Raw genomic sequence first — 23,911 nt, forward strand, 5'->3', positions numbered from 1 at the left:
TACAAGTGGAATTATTCAAATGAATGAAAGATGAATGATAAAATATATTATACATTTATATTATAACCACTCATTCTCAATGACATTTATTTCAAGTAGCTATTTTTAAAGTCAAACGTAAATATTGATACTTTTTTTTTTCAAAACCTAATTGAAGGAATAGTTATTGATCTCAAATCAAGTGAGACGAACTGGAGGGGAATTAAAAGAGGCTCTCGTCAAGTACAAGAATAAGAGGAAGGACTCAGCCATTAGGCTAATCAGCGTAGCATGCAATCTGCCCTCTGGTGTTTTTTTGTTTTTTCTTATTTTTATTTCTCGTATTCTTTTATTATATCAGTTAGATTCACCGGAAAAATCGGGACACTCAGGACATTTATTTGTCTGTTAAATAAAACTAATATACAACATTTAAAAAAATAAAGTATTTGATCCGACATGAGGTAATAGCTGCCTCAGGAAATCAGAGGGTTAACGAAAGAAAAAAAAAAATGAATTACCGATCTCTTAATCAAAATAAAATTTAAATAGCGCTTTGTGTTGAAAATCGAGCTGTACTCTTTTTATATAACCCAAACTCTATTTCGCTCGTTTCTAGAATAGATGGGGGTGACTGCATTTATTCAAGACTATTTTAAATACATATATACGTATATATATGAACCAGGTTCTTTGTCTTGCAAACGAGCAATCCATTTTGTCGTTCGTTTTCTACGGAAAATTCCCCTTTTTTTTTTATTTTTTTCTTTTCTCTCTCTCTTTGACTTTTATATATTTTCACCCCAATAAAAAAATACGTCATCACCTTTTACCTCATCATCCCTAACCCGTGTGTTCTTCTTTATGATTTGCATTTTCACTTGAATCGCTTGAAATACTTCTAATTAGCCACCACTTTCTCAAGCTCCATTTATTTAACTACCAAGGACTTCTGCAATAAGTTGAATAAATAAAAAAAAAAATGTAGTTTTTTTATTTTTTATTTTATTCAAATCAAAGTAATTTTTTTTATCAAAAAGAAATTTAAAATATATATATATATATGTATATCTGATTACATTGAATCATTAGTATTTTTACATCAATAACTTTCCTTATTTATTTTTTCTTTTATATATATTTTCATGGAATTTTATTAATTCAATAAAATCTTTATTTTATTTCTTACAAATAAATGATCGAAAACAATCACAACATTTGTAAGAAAAAAAAAACAAAATGAGAAATCAAAAGAGACAGATATAAATGCACCTTGTTTAACAAAAATAATAATAATTATTGTAAATATATGTATTTAAAATTATTATAAATACATATTTAAAAAAAATAAAAAAACATCTTGTTTCGGTGGATCTATTGACAGGGAGTTGGCTCATGGGCACTCCTTTCGAGACTGTGTACAATTACAAGGCAACTAGTTCCACTTGGCTAAGTCAGCTAAATAGCATGCCAAATGCAAATAACGAGGCAAAATCATACAGACATGTATACACATGCACTAAAACCAGATACATTTAAAACAGAATTGTAATGAAGGCGTGCCTATATTTTACCCTCAATCCATCTCCTTGACCATATTCAAGTTGAGTTCGTTAAAATAATTTGTGCATGTTGTGTGGTGCCTTATATGTTTCGTTGTCTAAGCAAATGATATGACTAATTGATTTTAATTTTATTGACATTTTTTTTTTCCTTTTTTCATCTTGTTTTGGTTCATTAAAAATATATTTATAAATCAAATACATTGATTATATATTCTACTACTTTATATAACATATTTAAATACAAAAAAATTATTATTTTTTTTTTTTTTTGTCAATTAAAAATAAAAAATGCTCAATTGATAATGGATATTTCTGGTTATTGCAATTGAAAATGAAGCAAGTATTGGTTAGCTTGTGTCATCGTGGGTTGGTTTTTGCACAGCGGGTATTCATTATCACTCTGGTAGGGAGTCTAATACACATGACACGTGCGTTTATCGACTTGTTATAATCTATCTCTTTCTATCATTGTATATAAACCAGTGAAACAACAACCACACAAAACTTAATGCAATTATCGTGTATCAATATAATATATATTGTATTCATTTATTGAATTTATTCGTTTAACAACTGTAACTTTTTTTATAAACATTAATTCGTGACTTGTTGTTATCGTAAACTGTCATTATATCACTTTTATACTGTGTGAATATATTTTGACACATGTTTAATGCTACAAAGAAATTGCTTAACTATCATTTCTTTTTTTTTTAAAAAAACGTCAATATTACGCGTATGTTTTTGCGTGATAAAATATTTGCTTAGTGCTAATACAATTATCGAATTCTCGAGGTTTAGAATTTATGGGTTGTTTTAAAAAAAAAATGATTTTGTATAGTGGGAAAATATTTCAGGGAGTGGAATAATACAATTTTCAAAGACATTATTATATTTATTTATTTTTAAATAATTTAAATATCTTTTTGAAATAATAGTTCGTTTTTTTCATTCAGTCTTTAATGATGCCAGTTGAATTATCTCATTTTAATGATATCAAGTTGAATAAAATGAATTTTATCATTGGTTAAATTTGTTGAATTTTGACTTTTAGTTGCACTTGAGCTTGAACCGGATATCCTCTTATAAAGTTAGGTGTAAAAGGTACAAAAAAAAAAAAAATTGACGGTACATTCATTCATCCGCAACTTATCGCTCGATTAGACTTGTTACCAACCTCACTTATCAGTCTTGTTCTTCTTGGATATATCCTCAAACTTTACTAGCTATCTCTATATCGACTAGGAAATATATTTCTCCCTAATTCTAACCACCATTAAAGCTTTCTCATTTTACCTTTATCCTACTCAAATAAAAAAAAAAAAGCTCAACAATTGGATTGAATAAAGCAAAGGTAAAAAAAAAATAGTAAATCAAGCGCAAGTTGGAATTTCGCAGTTGTCGACAATAATACGACGGTGTAGAAAAAAGTTCAAGTGAGTAAAGTGAACTGCAAAAACTACCGATATATATATATATATATAGGATTGAGCTTTATACATATATTTTTTTTGCCAGTCTTTACAAAAAATAAAGAGAGAGAAAAAAAAGGGCTTGTTCAAGAATATACAGATATATATAAGGGAAATAAAAGAGTAATTTTCCGGGTGGTGAAACGCCAATAATGGGGTTGCAGAATGCCGAGTCGACTGGAAAGTGATTAAGCACACATGACAGATTTTTGTGGACCTTGCCAGGATATTACGTATCCCACTATTTCAATTTTTTTTTTTCTTTTATTATCTGTACTTATATATAAATCTTAATTTGTCTTGTTCATTTGCAGTCTGTTTGATATACAAATAGATTTTTAAAAAATTAATAATACCAAAAGAAAGTATAATCAATTGATAAATCAATAAATTAATTAGATTTTTTTTTTTTTTTCTTGTGGTTGTTACAATGAAAAGTTTGTTCATTGGTTTCTTTGGGGGTTGTTTTTTTTTTTTCAATAAAATATTAGCATCATCAGTATTTTAAGGCTTACCCATATTATATATCCTTGAGGAGATTTTCAACCCCCTTGATATACTCGTTAGGTCTTTACGATGCCAATTATGTGACTCGCCAAAGGCACACACGCACGTTATTTCAACAATTTCGTTTATCAAAATTCTGTCTGTTATATCAATGCTAGTTGTACACCCCTTTGACACGTAATACGCAACACCCTATACTCTACACTTTAACAGTTGAATATTTATACCCCTCTATTCTATGAATATATATATAATATATCTTGTTTCTATAATAAACGTGTGGCTTTCACCATTATATCTGTCTCAAACTCACAAATTTATATAAATCCCTACTCTTGTTCTCTTCCCAGAAAATTTCACCAATGTTATATGGTTTCAAAGGATAATTATCATATAACTTTTTTAATTTTTTTTTTCCATTTTTGTCTAATTAAATATTATTCATTGAATTTTTTTATATATTTAAACAGTTTAATTTAAATATGATTTTAAGATATTTTAATTTTAAATAAATAGTATATTTTATTTGTGAATTTTCAAAGTCCAGTTAACTGTATTTATTTAGTTAACCAAGCAAACCAATTTCCATGTGAAATATTTAGTTAACTTAAAATTTGATCTGATAAAAATTTCTTTGATCCTCGTTGCAATAATATTTGATCAGACGTTTTTCTTTTTTTTTTCTTTTCAAATAAAAACTCACTTTTTTCACTTGGAAAATAGTAAAAAAAATTGAATATTAAAATTAAAGAAATTACTTTGACGTTAACTTTACTTTATTTAAAGAAAAAACATTTTCTTTTTTTTTTTTTTTTTTAATGAGAGAAAATTATGAAATTGAGTGTTTGTAATTTTTAATTATTATTAAAATTATTTAGTTTATTGTTTGAATAGTTGAAATAACATAATTTATTTATTTTTAATTATTTTGTTTTATTTTATTTTTTGCAGGTTTAACGAGGCCTTCAATGTACCCCTTTCCAACGGGACAGTATCCTTATCCAATTTTGAGTCCGGAATCAATGCAAGTTGGATCCTGGTAAGTAAATAAATCATATTAATAAAATATTAGATAACAAATTTATTGGAAAAAAATAAAACCAAAGTAAATGAAAATTAATCAAACAATAAATGTGTATACATTGTCCCCAAGTATATGGTCAGTCAGTCGTTGGATTAGCCACTTACTTACGGTCTATTAGGTCAAGTATACCCTATCATCTTCGTGTAGATTCACTTAGAAAATCCGGTTTCTTTTCTATTTTTTTTTTTTTTTTCCTGTTGTATGTTCTTTTTATTTGCTTTCTGCCTAAACCAACCCCAAATCTGGATTTTCCTCGGATGATTTGTTAAGGTCTTCTTCCCTCAATTAGAAAAATAAAAAATAAAAAATAACTCACACTATCTTCTTCTGTGGTCCACCAGTAAAAAATTATTCCAAACAAAATTACAACAAAAAAATAACAAGGAATGAAATGAAAAAAATATAAAAAGCAAACTGAAAGTAGAAATGGAATTTACCAAGATTGCGCAATTACCAAAAAACCACAATGGGTTGTATGGGTTTCAAAATGACTTTGGTCCTATATATATTTTTTGTTTTTTATTAATTTTTTTTTAACATATACTGTGGTTTTAATAAATGAAAAAAAACAACAGAGGTTTCATCAAAAAATATTTCAAAAAATAAATAAATAAATTTAAAAATTACAGGCACGCACCAAGTATGTATTCAATTCCATCAGCAGGTGCTGGTTTCAGAAGTCCATATCCCACAAGTTTACCCATCACAGGCACCAGTTTACCAAGGTAAATAAAAATTTTATAATTAAAATAAAATAATGATAATCAAATTTTAATAATAATAAATTTAATGAAAAATTAAAAAATTTATTATTTCAGTGAATTGTATCGGTTTTCACCGACGGGTCTAATGCCACCTCATCCAGGTCTCAGTCCGCATGCACATGCACTTGCATCACACGCACTTGTATCATCAGCACCAAAAGTGGATCATTCTAGCCTAGATCATAATCACAGGTAATTAAATAAATTTAATATTCAATTTAATACTAATTTTAATAAGCATTAAATCAATTATATGAATAAAATACCATTAAATATTATTCATATCATAATTTTTTTGCTTTTTTTTTTTTTATAAAAAATAATAAAATTATAATTTAATACAATAAAGAAAAAATATAATGCTAAAAAATCACTCATGAATAATTAAATGCAGAAAATACTTGGAAATTAAACGTAAGAAAAGATAAAAAATATAAAAAAAATTATAATAAATAAATATAATCAGAGTTGTTTGATTTACGCTTGGCTACCCAGTGCCAATTAGCTGCTTGATCCAACAAAACAAGATATACATAGTTGATAAAAAAAAATAAAATAAAAACTTAACAAACATAAAAATAAAGAAAGGTAAAAAAAAAAAAAAAAACGTAATGATAAATCAACACACCGATAAATAATTATCAAATGAAAATAAAGAATTTTTGATGATCATCAATTGCATGATTTAAAGCTCTGTTGATAAAGACCAATTTTAAATCCACCAACTGATAAAGAAGTATTCAGTTACAAGAAATAATAATAATAAAAGAAAATAATATATAAAAAAATAAATGATCAAAAGGGGATGATAATATTTCAATGGTTTCGTACAATTTCCGTAGGGGGTAGCACCAATCTGTGGCTAAATTCAACCCCTAAATTTAACAGAATTTTGTATCAACAGAGTGAATATATGTGTATGCATTATATAATAATAATGTTTATGAAAAAAAATATAAAATAAAGATATATGTATAAAAATGAGGGATGAAAGAGAAAAGCTGCTGGATGAGAAACACTTATCGAATTGCCGAGTCACGTAGCGTCTGCGCTCTCTGTTTGCTTCATGTATTGATCATTACCCTCTTAACAGATTTCTAATTTGCATTGCCACTTGACAATGTCTATCTCACCCGGAAATAACCCTCACCATTTCAACAACCACCCCTCTTTCATCATAATTTTTTGTTCATTGACTAAATTTAAATAAGAAATAATAAATTTATTTCAATAAAACTTTAAGGAAAATATACATCATGGACCAAATGAAATATAATACTCGTTCAAGTATGATATTTATTCCAAGGGATGAATATAACACAACATGATAAATATGAAAGATATAAAAAATATATTTTTAAAATATTATTCGCCATTATGATGACTGTCGAATTGAAATAGAGGGGAGAAGAGCATTACAATGTAGTTCGCATCCATAACGCGCAGTAACGTTTGTAGATTCGCGAAAGAAAGAACAAAAATTTGTTATTTTTTTTTATTTTTTTCTGTGTACACATAGAAAATTGTTGTTACACAAGACAAAAACACGCGCCCGCGCATCATCATTGTACTTGAACTTTTAATATTATTATCATTATTTTATTTAATAAAAATATATTACTATGAAAATCAAATAATAAAAAATATTAGATTATAAAAATGATCATAATAATATTGTAAACAAAATTTGATGTAATATTAATATCAATAAATTGAGACTATATTAGGAAATAGAAAAAGAAAATAGTTTATGGTGATAATCCAAAGCACGTGATGATGGGGAAAAATAAATATATGTATAATTGAAATATACTGGATGTAGTGACAATGAAAGTGGATGGTGATAAGTTGGATTTGATGTAGTGTATATTTGGTCACAGTGTCATCCCTAATAATAATTTTGTGTGACGATTGCAGCGCCATCCAAGCCCGCCAAAATAAAAAATAATAAAAATGTAAAACAAAAAAAAAAAAAAACATGCAATTTTCACGATTCGTGGTTGGTTGTCTCTGTCAGGATCACTTGATTCACAATAATTCTTTCTTTCTCTTCATCTCTGCTGTACCCAATGGGAATTATACATTGGTAGGGCAATGCGAAATGTAGTTGTAGAGCCATGAATTGCAATGATGGCCCGTGCAACCCACTATCCTCCTTCATCCCCCCAACCAACGGATAATCAATCGTAACACCGCCTGGTGATTCCGCGCTTCAGGACGTTTTACCCACAAAAGAGTGACTCTCCTCTTCAGGCCCAATCATAAATTTTTTGACCATTATAATTCATCAAATAATAATAATACATAAATAATTTATTTTATTAAAATTTATTTAAACAATGAAATATATTATCAAATAAATTATATATTTATTATATATTTATAATTTTTATTATTGTCTTATGGTGCTTTGTAATATTTTAAAAAATATATATGGCGGTGGATCCATTAAAATTAGTGCAAGAGGTGGGATAGAACACTTGATAAAAAACTATAAATTATAAATTATTATTAATAAAGAGCTTCATTAAAATTGTGATATTAAAATTAGTCAATATATAAAATTTCTAGTGATGTATTATTATTTATTATATTTATTTAATTTTTTTATTAATTTTAAATTATTGTGATGAACAAAAGAATAATTTTTTGAGCTGTGAATATTATTGTTATTATTTAGTTATATAATAATTTTTTTTTTATTGAAAATAATTTGATGATTGACAATTTTGGTTATTTAAAAAGAAAAGGAAAAAAAAAGTGACAACGGAGATATTTGTTATTCTGTTGCCATATAAATTTGAAGATTGGACACCAAGTGGCGATGGAGTCCGAGTGTTTGGAGCCACTAAATTTGGTTATTAAAAAAGATAATAATAGTGATAATAATGATGATGATAAAGAATCAGATAAAAGTAGTGTATCATCAATGAATAAATCAATTGATGATAAAATTGATACAGTATTACCAAAAATGACAATATTACAAGATAATACAAGTAAACCAAATAATGATAATAATACAACACAATTAAATGATCAAAAATTAATAAATGCATTACATATGAGTAATTTAATGCAAATGTCAAATATGACATTACCAAATGATGTTAACACATCATCATCGTCATATGGATCACAATATTATTTTATGCAATTATTAGCAATGGTTGAAGCACAACAATTAATGTCACAACAAATGAATTGGTCATTGCCACAACAACTTATTAGAAATCCATTAAGATTGCCACAGCCATATTTTGATAGTACAACAACAAATATTACTGAACAATTAACAAACAGTCAAAGTTCAACTACTCCATATTCATTACCAAATATTAAATGTGATATCATCAATGATTCTAAACAATCAAATTCTAAACGGTATTATTATTATGTGAAAAAAAATAATAATGAAAATAAGAAACTTTTTGAAATTTAAGATGACATTTTATTTTTGTTTTTTATGAATATATATGTCTTGATAATTAATTTTTGTTTCTTTTATTTTTCAAGGTCTTCGATAGATCAAAAAAATTCATCTTCATTATCATCAGACAACACAAAAACTCAAGACACTGGACAACAAAATAATCAAGGTATTTTTATTGTTTTTAATTGATTTTTGATGTGAAAAATTTTAATGATTTTATAAATTTTAAATTAATATTTTTATAGAAATAATATTTATTTATCTATGTATGATTTATTAATAAATAATTTTTTTAAACAGACAAAAAGAAACCCCACATAAAGAAGCCTTTAAATGCATTTATGCTGTATATGAAGGAAATGAGAGCGAAAGTCGTGGCAGAGTGTACCTTAAAAGAGAGTGCCGCTATAAACCAAATTCTGGGGAGGCGGGTGAGTTATTTAATTGATTAATTATATTTTCAATATATATACATTCAATTAATTTATATTATTATATAATAATTTTCGCATTACACATATATTAATAATATATCAATATGAAAATACAAATACAAGATTTTAATACATTTTTTTAATAAAAAAAAAATTTTTAAAAATTCGATAATTAATAATAATGCGAAAATTATTCATTTGAAGGAATCAAGATTAAAATAGAAATCATTTTATCTATTTCGAGTTTAAACAATTAAATGCACTATACAATAATTAATTTTTTTTTTTTTTTTTCAATTTTTTTTGTATTTGTTTTGGAAATGAAAAAACAATTATTCGTATTTTTTTTGTATTTGTTTTTTTTTTTTTTTTTTTTTAATAATAAATGAAGATAGACTTTTTTTATAATGCATTAATTCTATAAAGCCATTCTGTTGCAATTTTAATTACTCGAGACTAGAAATTCTATTACTAACAATAATTAATTAATTAATTTTTCATTAACAAAAATATTTATTTATTTAATATTGAAAAATCTTGACTCCTCGAGATACACTATTAAATTAATAGACTCAAATTTTAAAAAAGTAATAAAATTTACAATTTAAAATAAAAATAAAATTGCATGTTTCTAACGCTTGTGAGTAAAGTCTACGCTTCACTATAATTATTAACAAAAAAAAAAAAAAAAACAATTGTAGAAAAACTATTTACATACTTCAGTGCAAAATATTAAAATAAAAAAAATAATATACAGAACACTGTAGGTGGGATCGATTGAATCCGTGAGGAGTAAAAAAGTTAATAGGATGGTTTAAAAAATCATCGTTAATAGATAGGAAAGATCGGGTTAGAAAGTATATATGGGTATTTAAAAAAAAGGTCATGCAGGTGCATTATTGCACAGTGAGTGTTTTAATAATTAAAATAAGACAATTTTTTTTTAATATAAGATTTGAAAATAAAAATTGCAAACGGTGCACGAAAACAAGATTCATTGAGACTTTGATAAGGAGGCAGAATAAGATTTTTTTTTTTTAAATTAGACATTAGATTATATAAAAAAAAAAAAAAAAAAAACAAAAAATTGAACGTTTTGGGGCATATGTCCACGCAGTGGCATTCGCTAAGCCGAGAGGAGCAGGCGCGGTATTATGAGGCGGCGAGACAGGAGCGCCATCTTCATCAACAACGCTACCCCGGCTGGAGTGCCAGGGATAACTATGGATATGGCAGCAAGAAGAAGAAGAGGAAGAAAGAACGATCCACTGATCCCACCGGAGGTACCACTTTCCAGTGCTAGAACAGCAGGCTCCCCCCTATTAAATTTTTTTATCATAAATAAATTAGTTACCTATATTGGTTTTTTAAAAAAAATCTAAACAACAAAATTGAAACGATCAAAGTCTCTATGCGTTTATTAATTAATTATTAACTAATTTATTTTTTATTATTTTTTATTTAATATATACTAGATTTTATTTATTTATTTTTATTATTTAATCATTAAAAATATATATATATATATACAAAACTTTATATATTTTTTTATATTTTATTTTTATTTGTTTATTTTATTTTTTTTAAAATTATTAATTAATTTTCTTTGCTTTCCTTAAACTTACTTGTCTTGAATTTTTTTTTTTTTTTTTTTTTCTTTTCAATTTGAAGGGAAAAAAAAAATAATAAAAGCGGATTAATTTTTTTTTCGGATAAAAATTGGATTGTCTGTGGGAAAATGTGGAATGTGGGCAAGTAAACGGTATTTCAAAAAAAAAAAAAGAAAATTATAAAAAAGTAGAAAAAAAGCTCAAAAAAAAAACCCGCGTTATGCAATGATTGTCTGGCCAAATCCCTGAAGCGGTGTAATTTTGAAAAAAAAAAATTTAATCTGATTTAATTTATTTGACTATTTAAATGATAATTATAAAAAAAATTGATAAATTTCATACAGGATGTCTGGTAGTACAATCGGTGCAAGTCCAAGTCCACCACCCTAACAAAATAATAATAATAATAATAATAGTAATAATAGTAATATAATTTTAATTTTAAACAAGATAGTGACAAAATTTAATTTTTTTATTTTAACGTAAACTGTATCAAGGTCAAAGTAATTAATAATTGGTCTCAGGCAAATTAATTTGACAGCGTAGTTTTTTTAATTGGGTGTCATTTTGTACCATCACCAATTACATTAATTAGGCTTTGATTTTTGAAATTTTTTTTCTTTTCAAACAAAATCTATTTATTTAACAGTTTTTTTTACTTTTATTTTGTTCCTTTATTTGAAATAAACGAAAATAAAAAAATCAGGATCTATCAGACACTCTGTAGAAAAATAAATTGATGAAAGTTTAACTAGTAAAATTTGATAAGGGATGGAATGCAATCTAGGCTGTTCTTCTAGCACTTAAAACGGAAAGTATGGACCCAAATGTAACATTTTTTTTTAATTTTTTTATAATATATATACTTTCTTTTTATCCAATAAATATCAAGTAGACTTTTCAATTTTTTTTTTTTTCAAATTATTTTTAATGATTTCTATAGATGACCTAACTTGAGTAATAAGTATATAAATTTATATATAGCAACACAGGGTGGCGGCAGTAGAATAGTACAAAAAACAACTAGCAAAACAAAAAAAAAAAAAACTATATTAAATGAGAAATGATAATTGATTCTTTTTTATCTTGATTATCCTATTTGTTTAGATCACGGTTACAATATTTGCCTATTTTTTTTTTTTTTTTTTTTAATTTTTTTTTTTTACCAATTTTTTTTATTCTTTTTTTTTTTCTATAAAATACTTCATTCTCTTGTATTCCATATATTTTTTTTTTTGATAAATTGTTAAAATGACGATAAAAAAAAAAGTGTTTGGTTCTCTTCATTCGGTAGTGGCACGCGCTAGGGCGAGAGGAACAGGCCAAGTATTACGAATTGGCGCGACATGAACGACAGTTGCACATGCAGCTCTACCCTGACTGGTCTTCCCGCGCAAATACCAACCGAACTAAGAAGAGGAAGCGCAAACAAGACACAAACAGTGATCCTGGAGGTACCCACATGCCTCACTCCACACAATTCTATTTTTTAAAACACGAAAAAAATAAATTAATAATAATAATATCTAATAATTGAAAACTACTTTTTTTTTTTTTTCATTTTCATTCAAATTATATTTTAGAAAAAAATAATAATAATCAATAATAATAATACTCCCTTAATTACCCTACATAATTTAAATAATTCCCTTGCTATTTTATTTAATTTTCATATATATTTTTTTTTTTCAAAACCCCAATATTCTATTCAAAAAAAAAATAAAAAAAAAACTAAGCAAAACAATTTTTTTCTAAAATACCCACTATTTTCATTGTTACAATTATTACTATTTTATTATTACTATCGCTACACTACATTATTATGTTGCATGTTTTTTAAATCGGTTCGATTTTTTCATATTTATTATTATTATTACACAATACATTTAAAAAATACAAACATATATGTATTTTTATATTTTAAAAAGTTTTTTTTTTCTTTTTACTCGTTATTATTATTATTATTATTATCATTATTACTATTATTAATATTGCTATTATTATTATTAATATCTATTATTATTTAATTTATTTTTTTCAGTTCTTGGTATAAATATATATTTGCTGATTAGTGCGAGAGCGTATTTACGTACGTAATATGTAGACACGCACTCGCACATCAATAAATAAATAAATATATTATATACATATATTTATATATTCCCAATATATTTATTATTATATTATATTACGTATAGAAATACATATTATATATATTATAAAACTTTGGGGACGCTGGCCATCTTGCATTTTTACAGGGACCTTCATTCCGCAAATTCAGACAATCCTTAAGCGTTTATTTGTTTATTTATTTGTTTATTTAATTTTTATTTATTTATTTATTCAATATTTTATTTTTACATACGCTTTATCTATATTTGTTTCATTTTTTATACGTTAATTAAAATAATAATAATATAATAATAATATTAATAACTATAAACAACAAAAAACAATTTTTTCAATTTTTGAAAACATACATTTTTATATCCTTTGATCGTTTCAATGTTTGCCTGATCCTTTAAGTTCTTTTTGCTTTTTTTTTTGTATTTTTTTTTTTTCAGATATATTTTAAAAAACATTTATACATATACCCCTGACTCATAAATATATATATTTTTTTTTAGGCTTTTATTAAATTTTCGTTCATTGTTGATTTTGCAAGCAAATTATTTTTTTATTTTTGATGTTTCAATTTTAAATATGCATGAATTTTTATTGGCTGGTATGACTTATTTATGTTGTAAATATTTAAATATTATGATTATTTATTCAAATGAATTTTTTAATATAAATATCATGGGTTTGCAGGTAAATATCTCGATAGTTACTTGACATTTTTTAAATTTTTATTATTGATAAATTTATAAAAATTTATTTCAATGATTTTTAATAATATATATTTAACGATCGAGTGTTTTTTTTATTCAAAATATAATTTCGAGATATTTACAATATTTTAAAAGTCTGCTGTTGTGAAAATAAAAATTCAACTAAGTGTTAATTGCATGAATGATTTTTTTTTCTTTTTATATCGAACGAAAATTTAGTTGTGGCTTAAAAAAAAATTATAAAAATGAAGATAGTAGATTTTTTTTTTAATCACAAATATTTATAATTGTGCTAATATTTTTCTGCTATATTTTTCTAGGTAATAATATGAAGAAATGTCGTGCCAGGTATGGCTTAGATCAACAAAGTCAATGGTGCAAACCTTGCAGGTACATTTACAAATTAATAATAATAATTTTAATAAAAAAAATATACATTACTAATTTTTTTTAAATTTTTTTTTTAAATATAATACTTATAAAAATATTTTTACATAATTAAACTTTTTTTTTTTTTGTCATTCACACGTTATCTTGGAGTTGATTGTAATGTAAAAAAAAATAATAATAATTTATGTTTTAAATTCTTTTTCCCAAATGACAAATAATATTGAGCATAAAAATATTTAATAAATCGTCAGAAAATGTGTCTTCCAATAAAAATAAAAAACCAAAATAAATAACAATTTTTTTTTATTTTAAATATAAATATTTTAACGTTAAAAAAAATATTGTTAATAATATTAGTAATAACAGAATGAATTTCTATTGTTTAAAAATTGTAACTAAATTAATAGAAAAATTTTTTTTCTACTGCTTGTAACTTACCCACTCATCTAGTACCATAATGTAGATCAAAATTAAAGCCCAAAATTATTCTCCACTCCTGCCTAAATTAAAATTAAGTAACAAAAAATTTATAGCTTATTAAAGGGGCGTAGTAAGACACCAATAACAAATTGAAAAAAAAAAATAATTAAAATAATTTAATAATAAAATAAATATAAAAAATTAATGTCAATCTCAAAATATTAATTTATCAAAAAAATAAATTCAAATAACCGAGGGAGACATATTTTCTGATCAATAAAATTATATAACAGATAAAAAAATTTATTCACATTTGCCTGATTAAATTTTCGATGCGTGTGGATGACAAGCCTTGAAAATATCTAAAAAATAAAAAATGTACATAATTTAATAAAATTTAAAATTATGATAAAAATGATTTGAAAAAAAAAAAAAAAAAAAAAATATTGTCGATGCGAGCGCCCCTTTAATGGCTGGTGGTTGGTTTTGGCAGCCCAGTGGAGCATGGAGCGGGGATGGGCATCCACGCGAGCATAATCCATCATGGTGTGGGAAATATTGGGGGTACAGGTATTGGGGCTGGAGGTGGTGGTGGAACAGTGGGTGCAGCCACCGCCCCATCAAATACCAACACTGCCTCTAATGCCTCATCGCCTCAGCAAGAACCCACTTATGTTAATCTCTAGTCAAGCCTATCGCCTCCCTACTACTGCAACACTTCTTCTTAAAACAGTGGTCAGTCCCGACTTAAACCAACTTGGCTAATTCAACATTCTCACCCAATGTCAATTAAAAAAATTAAATTAAATATTACATATCAATATTTCATCATCACAAGTTTATCAGACGACTTGTGCATTATCAATGTTATCATAAAATTATTTTGATTCATCATAAATATCATTTTTAAAATATTTTCTATTTTTGCTTGACATAAAGTGAGAAGTGTTAAAATATGCCCAGATGCTCGCATTGTTTCTCATTGTTGTGGCTCTTTACAGCTTTTTTTTTTTTTTATATATATATAATTATTGTTGTTACATTTTTTTTTTTTTTTTTTTTTTTCGTCCTTTGATTTTTTTATTAATTACTTTTTTTTTTTTTTTGTTCATGGTTGATATTTATTACACATATTTTATTTATTTTTTTGATGTTCTGGAATTTCAATATATATTTTTTTTTATTATTTATTAATCAGTGTCGCCCTTAGCATGGCTGGTTATGTGATCATAAATTAATATTGTATTTTATAAATATTTTTTTTACATTTTACGTTTTTTATTTATTCATAAATTTTTGTTCGGAATTTTTTTTTATATTGATATTGTTAATTGTTTTTTATTTTTAATTACCAGTCGAGTATTTGATAGAAATTTTTTTTGATTTATTTAATTTTATGGCATGGCAATTGATCATATTGTAATTATTTATTACCAATTTACAATATTGTTGTGGGTGTATATATGTAATATGTTTTTTTTTTTTTTTTTCATATATATTTATAGCAAAATTTGTACGCCGTTTTTAATGCCATTTACCCAATTTAAAAAAAAAAATTACAAACAAATTTTTAACACTAATTGTAATATTTGTGTCGTTGAATTTTCGCACTGATTAAACACAAGTACTGTTTTTTTTTTTTTGTTTTGTTATTAATCCAGGACACCACGACTCTCTATTTGAAAATTTAAAAATCTCTTTGATTAAAATTTGTGAATATCAATGATAAAAATAATAAACAAAGTAAATATTGTAAATTTAAAATGTAAAAAAGAATCAGCTAAGAGGTAAAAATAATGAGAGCCAATGGTAGAGCGGTATTGTCTCGACTGTAAAGCACTGCTTAATGTGTATTATTATTTGATGGATTTTGGAGCAAAATCCAGTTTATCCTCTCCACATTTTCAAAACGTGCTAGCTTTATATATTTACACAAATAAAAATTCAAAAGTAAACAAAAAAAAGAATACATCTATCCAATTATAATCACAAATAATCAATCAAAATTTTCCACAATATTTTCTTTCACTCTCTTTCTCTCTTTTTATTGTTTTTCTATATTTAATTTTACATTTTCACGTATAAAATACAAAAAGAAAAAAAAAATTAAAGCCCACACATTCCCCTGCTTGTTTGATAATAATTTTTTAAAATATTTTTGTTATTGTTGTTTATTATTTGAATATTCAGCATGGCATTTGCAGAGTGACTCCAGCGCAGCATTCACAATAAAATTATTTAAATAATTCATCAGTAAAGTTATTAAATATATTACAAATAAAATGTTTTTATATTTAAATAACTTGACATTTGAATTGATTAAATTTATTTGTATAAATATGAATTTTTAATTTATTAATATTTTGTACATCGAGTGTTGGCATGATTTTTAATATTTAGTTTGTAATAATTAATTGTAATAGATGTGATAATTATGATATAAATATATTTATTTATTTAAATATTAATATAATTTTTACAAAAAAAAAAAAAAAAAACAAGTCTTAATATTATATTGATAAAAAATATATATTTATTTACAGGCGTAAGAAGAAATGTATCAGATATAAAGGGGAGGGAGGAGATGGTGATGTTGAAGGTGATGGTGATGTCGATGATGATCATTCAGAGGATAATTTGGGTAGTGTAGGGGAGGCAGGTACTCCCGAAGAGGACGAATCACTTAGTAGTCCAGGTGGTCTATCAGCATTATCTAGTCTTGCAAGTCCATCACTTGTATTACCATCACCATCAAGTCTTGCAAGTCCATGTCCTTGTCCTTTAACACCACCAGTATCACAATCTTCATCATCATCATTATCACATAATATGAATCATGTACAACCACAACCACATCGTAATCCAGTTGGTACAAATCCACATGATATTAATAATCCATTGAGTGTCAATCAATTGACTGGTCAGTGTATTAAAAGTGAAGTTGGACCATCAAATTCAGCGATAAGTGTTACGTAGCCCTGGGCAGCCCCATTTGACAAAACTCTTAAATTCAGTGTCATCGGGGTTCATTTAAATATTAACTCGGAGTTACTTGGCAATTATTTTGATAATTATTTTTCAACAAAATCATCATTATCGTTTAAATACAACATTCAAAAAAAAAAACATATATCATTTCGATATTTTATTTTCTTTTTATTATTAATCAAATTATTTTTTAATTTTTGTTAATTTTTCAAAAAAATAACAACAATATTTATTAAATTCAATATCAACGAAATATATTTGATATATGAAAATTAAAAAAAATTTTTTAACAAAATAAAATTTCAATAAATACTCAGGACCAAGTGTCTAGTTGTAAGTCACCTTCTCTCTCGTGGATTACCACGTGTGCAATGCCAAGTGACTGATTAATTAAAAGAAAAAAAAAAAAATGAATTAAACAAGAAAAAAAATAATAAGAGAAAGCGAACAAAAAAATTAAAATAAATATAATATAAAGTAAATTAGAAAAAAAAAAAATAATAATTAAATAATGAGAATAATGATAAAGTGCGAGTGACTCAGTTTGTAGTCCTTGTTACATTGTGATGCCAATGACTGAGGTCATGTTCCTGTGCCAGGTACTATATTCTAGAAAAAAAAATAATAATAATAATAATAATAATGAAATATAAGAATAATGTGAAAATGAAAAAATTAATGATATCCACAGACAGACAAATGGAGAAATTAATTTTAATGAAAATTGTCTAAAGGTAGCCTTTTATTATATATTTCATTTTATTCGAATTTCATGTGTCAAAATACCTATTCTGTATGTAATTTGTTATTTTTTTAAAAGTCTATACACAAGTAATTAGCGTGTAAGACCATTTTTTTTTATTTTTTTTTAAATTTTCTTTACGCCCCATTTTTTGTTTCGTTTATCACAAAATTAAACACCCTTTGTGTTCAGATTGTCCTCCTGAACTTTTTCAATTAATTTTTATTTTTGTTAATTAAAATTCAAGTTTTAGTTTAAGTTGTATAAAAAACAAAAATTTTCATTTTATAATTTTTAAGTATTTTTAAAATTTTTTTTACTAATTTGACATACTCTTGACTGTTAATTTTTTCATTCATCGAGATTTTTGGTGTATTTTTTATTGACGAATAAATTCTGTATTTATGATAATTGAATTTAAAAACAAAAATTAAATAATATTTAAAATTTGTTATTAAAATTACACCAAAACCGATGATTGAATTTTTTTTTTTTTTAAATTGCCTGTGTTAATTCCCATTATTCTGAAGCATTTTTATTTTGTCCCATAATATTAAAGTAAAAATAAAAAATTAATGATAATTCTATTAATTGTTTTTTATAAGAAAGAGGCCAAATGTATTTTGCGAAAAGTTGTTTTGTGAAAAAAAAGCCATAAAACAGGGATAATTAAATCCTAGAAATTTTTTTTTTCTTTTGTAAAATATTTTATTATCAGCTTTGTCTAAAAATAATTGATAAAATTGTTTATTATTATTATTTTTGATTCTCGTGATTGTGTTTGAATCAAATTTGTAATTTTTTATTTGAAAAAAAAAAAAAAAAAGACATTTTCCGTGCAATTTTATTGTGAAAATGATTAATTAATATTTTATTCTCGTTGAGATTTTTCTTTTTTTTTTTTAATTCATTGGTGTTGTAAATTGTGGACACACAAAATCTATGGCAGAAAATTTTCTTTTTTTTTTTTTAAATTGTTTTTATAAAACAACCCAGTAGTTAATTAACTGTTTTTTTTTTATTTTTTATTTTTTGTGTATAATTATTTTTGTACATTGCATATACCTTTTGGTGCAATCTGTTCAACCATATTCTATCATTCTACCAATCAAAAAAAAATAAATAAAAGACACAAGAGCAAAAACAAAAATTGTGAAATAATAAATAGTGAAAAAAAAAATTAAAAATAGAATTTGGTTTTAATTTAGACAAACCCGATAAAACTGCTGTAAATAGTTAATTAAAAAAAATAAAAATAATAAGTTATAAGGTGCATTTATGAAGAATGGGAAAGTGCAATGGGAGAAGCTTTGATTTATAAAATGACGATATAAATCATTTTTATTTAAAAAGAAAAAAAAAATTAACAAATGTATACGCAACGCAATTGTTTGAATGAAATTAATTTGTAACAATAGTAATAGTTTCTCGACTGAAATGAAGAAATTAAATCATGCAAAAATATAATCATCATAACTGTGAAAGCGTCACTGAATAGTTACACTGAAAAATGTGCCATAATGACATCATGCCAATATTAATTGATAATACAATATTTTTTACAATTAAATATTTCAAATTTAGCTTCGTCAATGATATTTGCTTGTCGAAATATATTTTTAAATTCAAATGTCATTTTTATCATGTAAGGGTTTTTAAACTTTATTATTAACATAAAATTATCATTTATTTTTAAATCAAAATTGTCAACTATTTTTTTACAAAAAGAAAAAACAAAAACTAAAAAAAAAAAAAATCAAAAAATCATTTTTAAAAGTAGAAATATGATGCAAATTTTATTTGAAATTAAAACATTCGCATTTCGTGGTAGAAAAAAATCATTGACGAAGCCAGTTACGAAATTATAAAAAAAAAAAAAAAAAAGACTATATATTGTACTTTGTGTACACGATTTTTATTATTTGGGAAAATAAAAAATACGATAAAAGTCGCGAGGGTTTATTGATTACAATTGACAAAAATGAAAAAATAAAAATGATGAATAATCTTCGACAAAGGCCTAGAACTCGTGCTCGTTGTAAAAATTAAAAATAAACAAAAAATTCGTTACGAATTCTAGGATCATAAATAGAGAGAAAGAAAAAATAATCAATAAAAATTGAAAAGAAAAAGAAAACGAGCCTTCTGTGGGGTAGTTTGTATTATTATTATTATTATTATTATTTTTTTTTTTTAAATAATTTCTCGAGGCAAAAGTGACTCGTCGGCTGAGCTCGTACCAACTCAGCTCCAAGGAGTACTCTGTATTATATTGTAAAGTAAAAAAAACAAAAAGAAAAAAAAAATAAGAACAAAAACTAATAAGAAAAAAATTAATATTAATAATAATAATGACTGTTTTCTGCTGCATTGTACAGTGTTTTCTAAGTATCTAGTTTATAGGATGTAATAATTTCGAAGAAAACAAATAAACAAGAATTAAGTTATAACAGAAAAAATATAAATGAATAAATAAATAGATAATAATAATTAAATTAAAGGCGAGATGATGATAAAAATTTTAAAAAATAGTAAATTAAAAAATAAACGAAAAAATAAATAAATAAAAATAAGAAACATTGTATTTACACTTAAATAAGTGATCTGTATATCAAATTCAAATTTTTCGTAATAGTCTGTATTCCCTACTTATTGTAGATGCTAAAAGTGATTTGTGTCATAAAAATCTATAAATAATAAAATTAGAGATTTGAGAATGTTGTTCTACTATAAAAAAAGAAAAAAAAAATGAAGAAAACAAACAAACAAATGAAACGTGCTTGAAAAAAAAAATGAATGATTTCTTTTCTTTATTAAAAAATAAATAAAAAATTCAATTGAACCAGTTTATTGCAGCTCATTTCTCCGAAAAGATTTAATGTCGTTTACTGAAGATGAAAGAATTCAGGTAATTATTCTTAATGAAATTCTAAATAAATAGATCTCTTGAATATTGATAATTTCACGCTGAAAAGTGTTCATTTTTCATTGTTAAATACGGAAACACTATGAAAGAACCATAAAATAAAAAAAGGAAACTTTATAGAACATCAGAATCCTCTTTTGCCGTTCTATGTTCCTGATACGAATTTTCAACTTTATTTTTAAATTATAGGTAAATTAGAAATTTATGAAGAAAACAAAAAAAAGAAGAAAGTAAGCTTTATAAAATATCGAATACCTCCTTAGTAGTTCTATGTTCCTAATACAAATTTTCAATTGTTGTTCAAATATTTTTTTAATTTCTAAAATATCAGGAAAACAGAAAAGTCAGAATGTAAACTATAAATTGAATACCTCTTATAACCTTCTATGTCCCTGTTCAACGAGGAACTTTTTTTCTTTGATTGCTCTATTTTTTTTTTTTTTAAGAAATAAAACTTTGTTTTCTAAATTCTCAAATATAAAGAAAACAGATATGACTAGAGGTAAGCTATACGTTTAATCAAATACCTCTTACAATGTTCTATGATCCTGTTCATAAAAAAATTTTTTTTTTTTTTAATTTTTCTATTTGTTTTTGGAGACATTAAATAAAATACCTCTTTGCTCATTCTATGTTCCTGTTAAAAAATTAGGCTCGCCACTATTTTTTTTCTTATTGATTTTCAATAAATAAAATTTATTTTTGAAATATCAGGAGAGCAGGTAACCGAGGAGGTGAACTAGAAATTAAATAAAATACCTCTTTGCTCATTCTATGTTCCTGTTAAAAAATTAGGCTCGCCACTATTTTTTTTCTTATTGATTTTTAATAAATAAAATTTATTTTTGAAATATCAGGAGAGCAGGTAACATAAGAGGTAAACTAGAAATAACATAAAATACCTCTTTGCTCATTCTATGTTCCTGTTAAAAAATTAGGCTCGCCACTATTTTTTTTCTTATTGATTTTTAATAAATAAAATTTATTTTTGAAATATCAGGAGAGCAGGTAACATAAGAGGTAAACTAGAAATAACATGAAATACCTCTTTGCTCATTCTATGTTCCTGTTAAAAAATTAGGCTCGCCACTATTTTTTTTCTTATTGATTTTTAATAAATAAAATTTATTTTTGAAATATCAGGAGAGCAGGTAACATAAGAGGTAAACTAGAAATAACATGAAATACCTCTTTGCTCATTCTATGTTCCTGTTAAAAAATTAGGCTCGCCACTATTTTTTTTCTTATTGATTTTTAATAAATAAAATTTATTTTTGAAATATCAGGAGAGCAGGTAACCGAGGAGGTGAACTAGAAATTATATACAATACCTCTTTGCCCATTCTATGTTCCTGTTAAAAAATTAGGCTCGCCACTATTTTTTTTCTTATTGAATTTTAATAAATAAAATTTATTTTTGAAGTATCAGGAGAGCAGGTAACCGAGGAGGTAAACTAGAAATTACATAAAATACCTCTTTGCTCATTCTATGTTCCTGTTAAAAAATTAGGCTCGCCACTATTTTTTTTCTAATTGAATTTTAATAAATAAAATTTATTTTTGAAATATCAGGAGAGCAGGTAACCGAGGAGGTGAACTAGAAATTAAATAAAATACCTCTTTGCTCATTCTATGTTCCTGTTAAAAAATTAGGCTCGCCACTATTTTTTTTCTTATTGATTTTCAATAAATAAAATTTATTTTTGAAATATCAGGAGAGCAGGTAACCGAGGAGGTGAACTAGAAATTAAATAAAATACCTCTTTGCTCATTCTATGTTCCTGTTAAAAAATTGGGCTCGCCACTATTTTTTTTCTTATTGAATTTTAATAAATAAACTTTATTTTTAAAATATCAGGAGAGCAGGTAACCGAGGAGGTAAACTAGAAATCAAATAAAATACCTCTTTGCTCATTCTATGTTCCTGTTAAAAAATTAGGCTCGCCACTATTTTTTTTCTAATTGAATTTTAATAAATAAAATTTATTTTTGAAATATCAGGAGAGCAGGTAACCGAGGAGGTAAACTAGAAATCAAATAAAATACCTCTTTGCTCATTCTATGATCCTGTTAAAAAATCAGGCTCGCCACTATTTTTTTCTTATTGATTTTCAATAAATAAAATTAATTTTTGAAATATCAGGAGAGCAGGTAACCGAGGAGGTGAACTAGAAATCAAATAAAATACCTCTTTGCTCATTCTATGTTCCTGTTAAAAAATTAGGCTCGCCACTATTTTTTTTCTTATTGAATTTTAATAAATAAAATTTATTTTTGAAATATCAGGAGAGCAGGTAACCGAGGAGGTAAACTAGAAATTACATAAAATACCTCTTTGCTCATTCTATGTTCCTGTTAAAAAATTAGGCTCGCCACTATTTTTTTTCTAATTGAATTTTAATAAATAAAATTTATTTTTGAAATATCAGGAGAGCAGGTAACCGAGGAGGTGAACTAGAAATTAAATAAAATACCTCTTTGCTCATTCTATGTTCCTGTTAAAAAATTAGGCTCGCCACTATTTTTTTTCTTATTGATTTTCAATAAATAAAATTTATTTTTGAAATATCAGGAGAGCAGGTAACCGAGGAGGTGAACTAGAAATTAAATAAAATACCTCTTTGCTCATTCTATGTTCCTGTTAAAAAATTAGGCTCGCCACTATTTTTTTTCTTATTGATTTTTAATAAATAAAATTTATTTTTGAAATATCAGGAGAGCAGGTAACCGAGGAGGTAAACTAGAAATCAAATAAAATACCTCTTT

At 24.9% G+C, this 23,911-nt stretch overlaps 1 protein-coding gene across 8 annotated transcripts in view; it reads left to right on the top strand.

Moving 5' to 3' along the window:
• LOC122855368 (protein pangolin, isoforms A/H/I/S) overlaps positions 1-20,318 on the top strand; it is a 100,751-nt gene extending 80,433 nt beyond the window's left edge. For 4 of the 8 annotated variants that reach the window (XM_044156663.1, XM_044156664.1, XM_044156657.1 and 1 more), the window contains 8 exons: positions 4,475-4,562; positions 5,237-5,332; positions 5,426-5,563; positions 8,888-8,970; positions 9,105-9,235; positions 10,356-10,521; positions 14,000-14,069; positions 17,033-20,318. In XM_044156663.1, coding sequence (XP_044012598.1) covers positions 4,475-4,562; positions 5,237-5,332; positions 5,426-5,563; positions 8,888-8,970; positions 9,105-9,235; positions 10,356-10,521; positions 14,000-14,069; positions 17,033-17,465 — 1,205 coding nt within the window. In that variant the 3' untranslated portion in view covers positions 17,466-20,318. Of the gene's footprint in view, positions 1-4,474; positions 4,563-5,236; positions 5,333-5,425; positions 5,564-8,887; positions 8,971-9,104; positions 9,236-10,355; positions 10,522-12,142; positions 12,303-13,999; positions 14,070-14,982; positions 15,224-17,032 lie in introns of those variants that run through there. The other 4 variants (XM_044156665.1, XM_044156658.1, XM_044156661.1 and 1 more) reach the window with 3 other exon arrangements.
• The last annotated feature ends 3,593 nt before the right edge of the window (positions 20,319-23,911 follow it).

This window comes from Aphidius gifuensis, linkage group LG4 (assembly GCF_014905175.1).
Source record: "Aphidius gifuensis isolate YNYX2018 linkage group LG4, ASM1490517v1, whole genome shotgun sequence".
Lineage (NCBI taxonomy): Eukaryota > Metazoa > Arthropoda > Insecta > Hymenoptera > Braconidae > Aphidius > Aphidius gifuensis.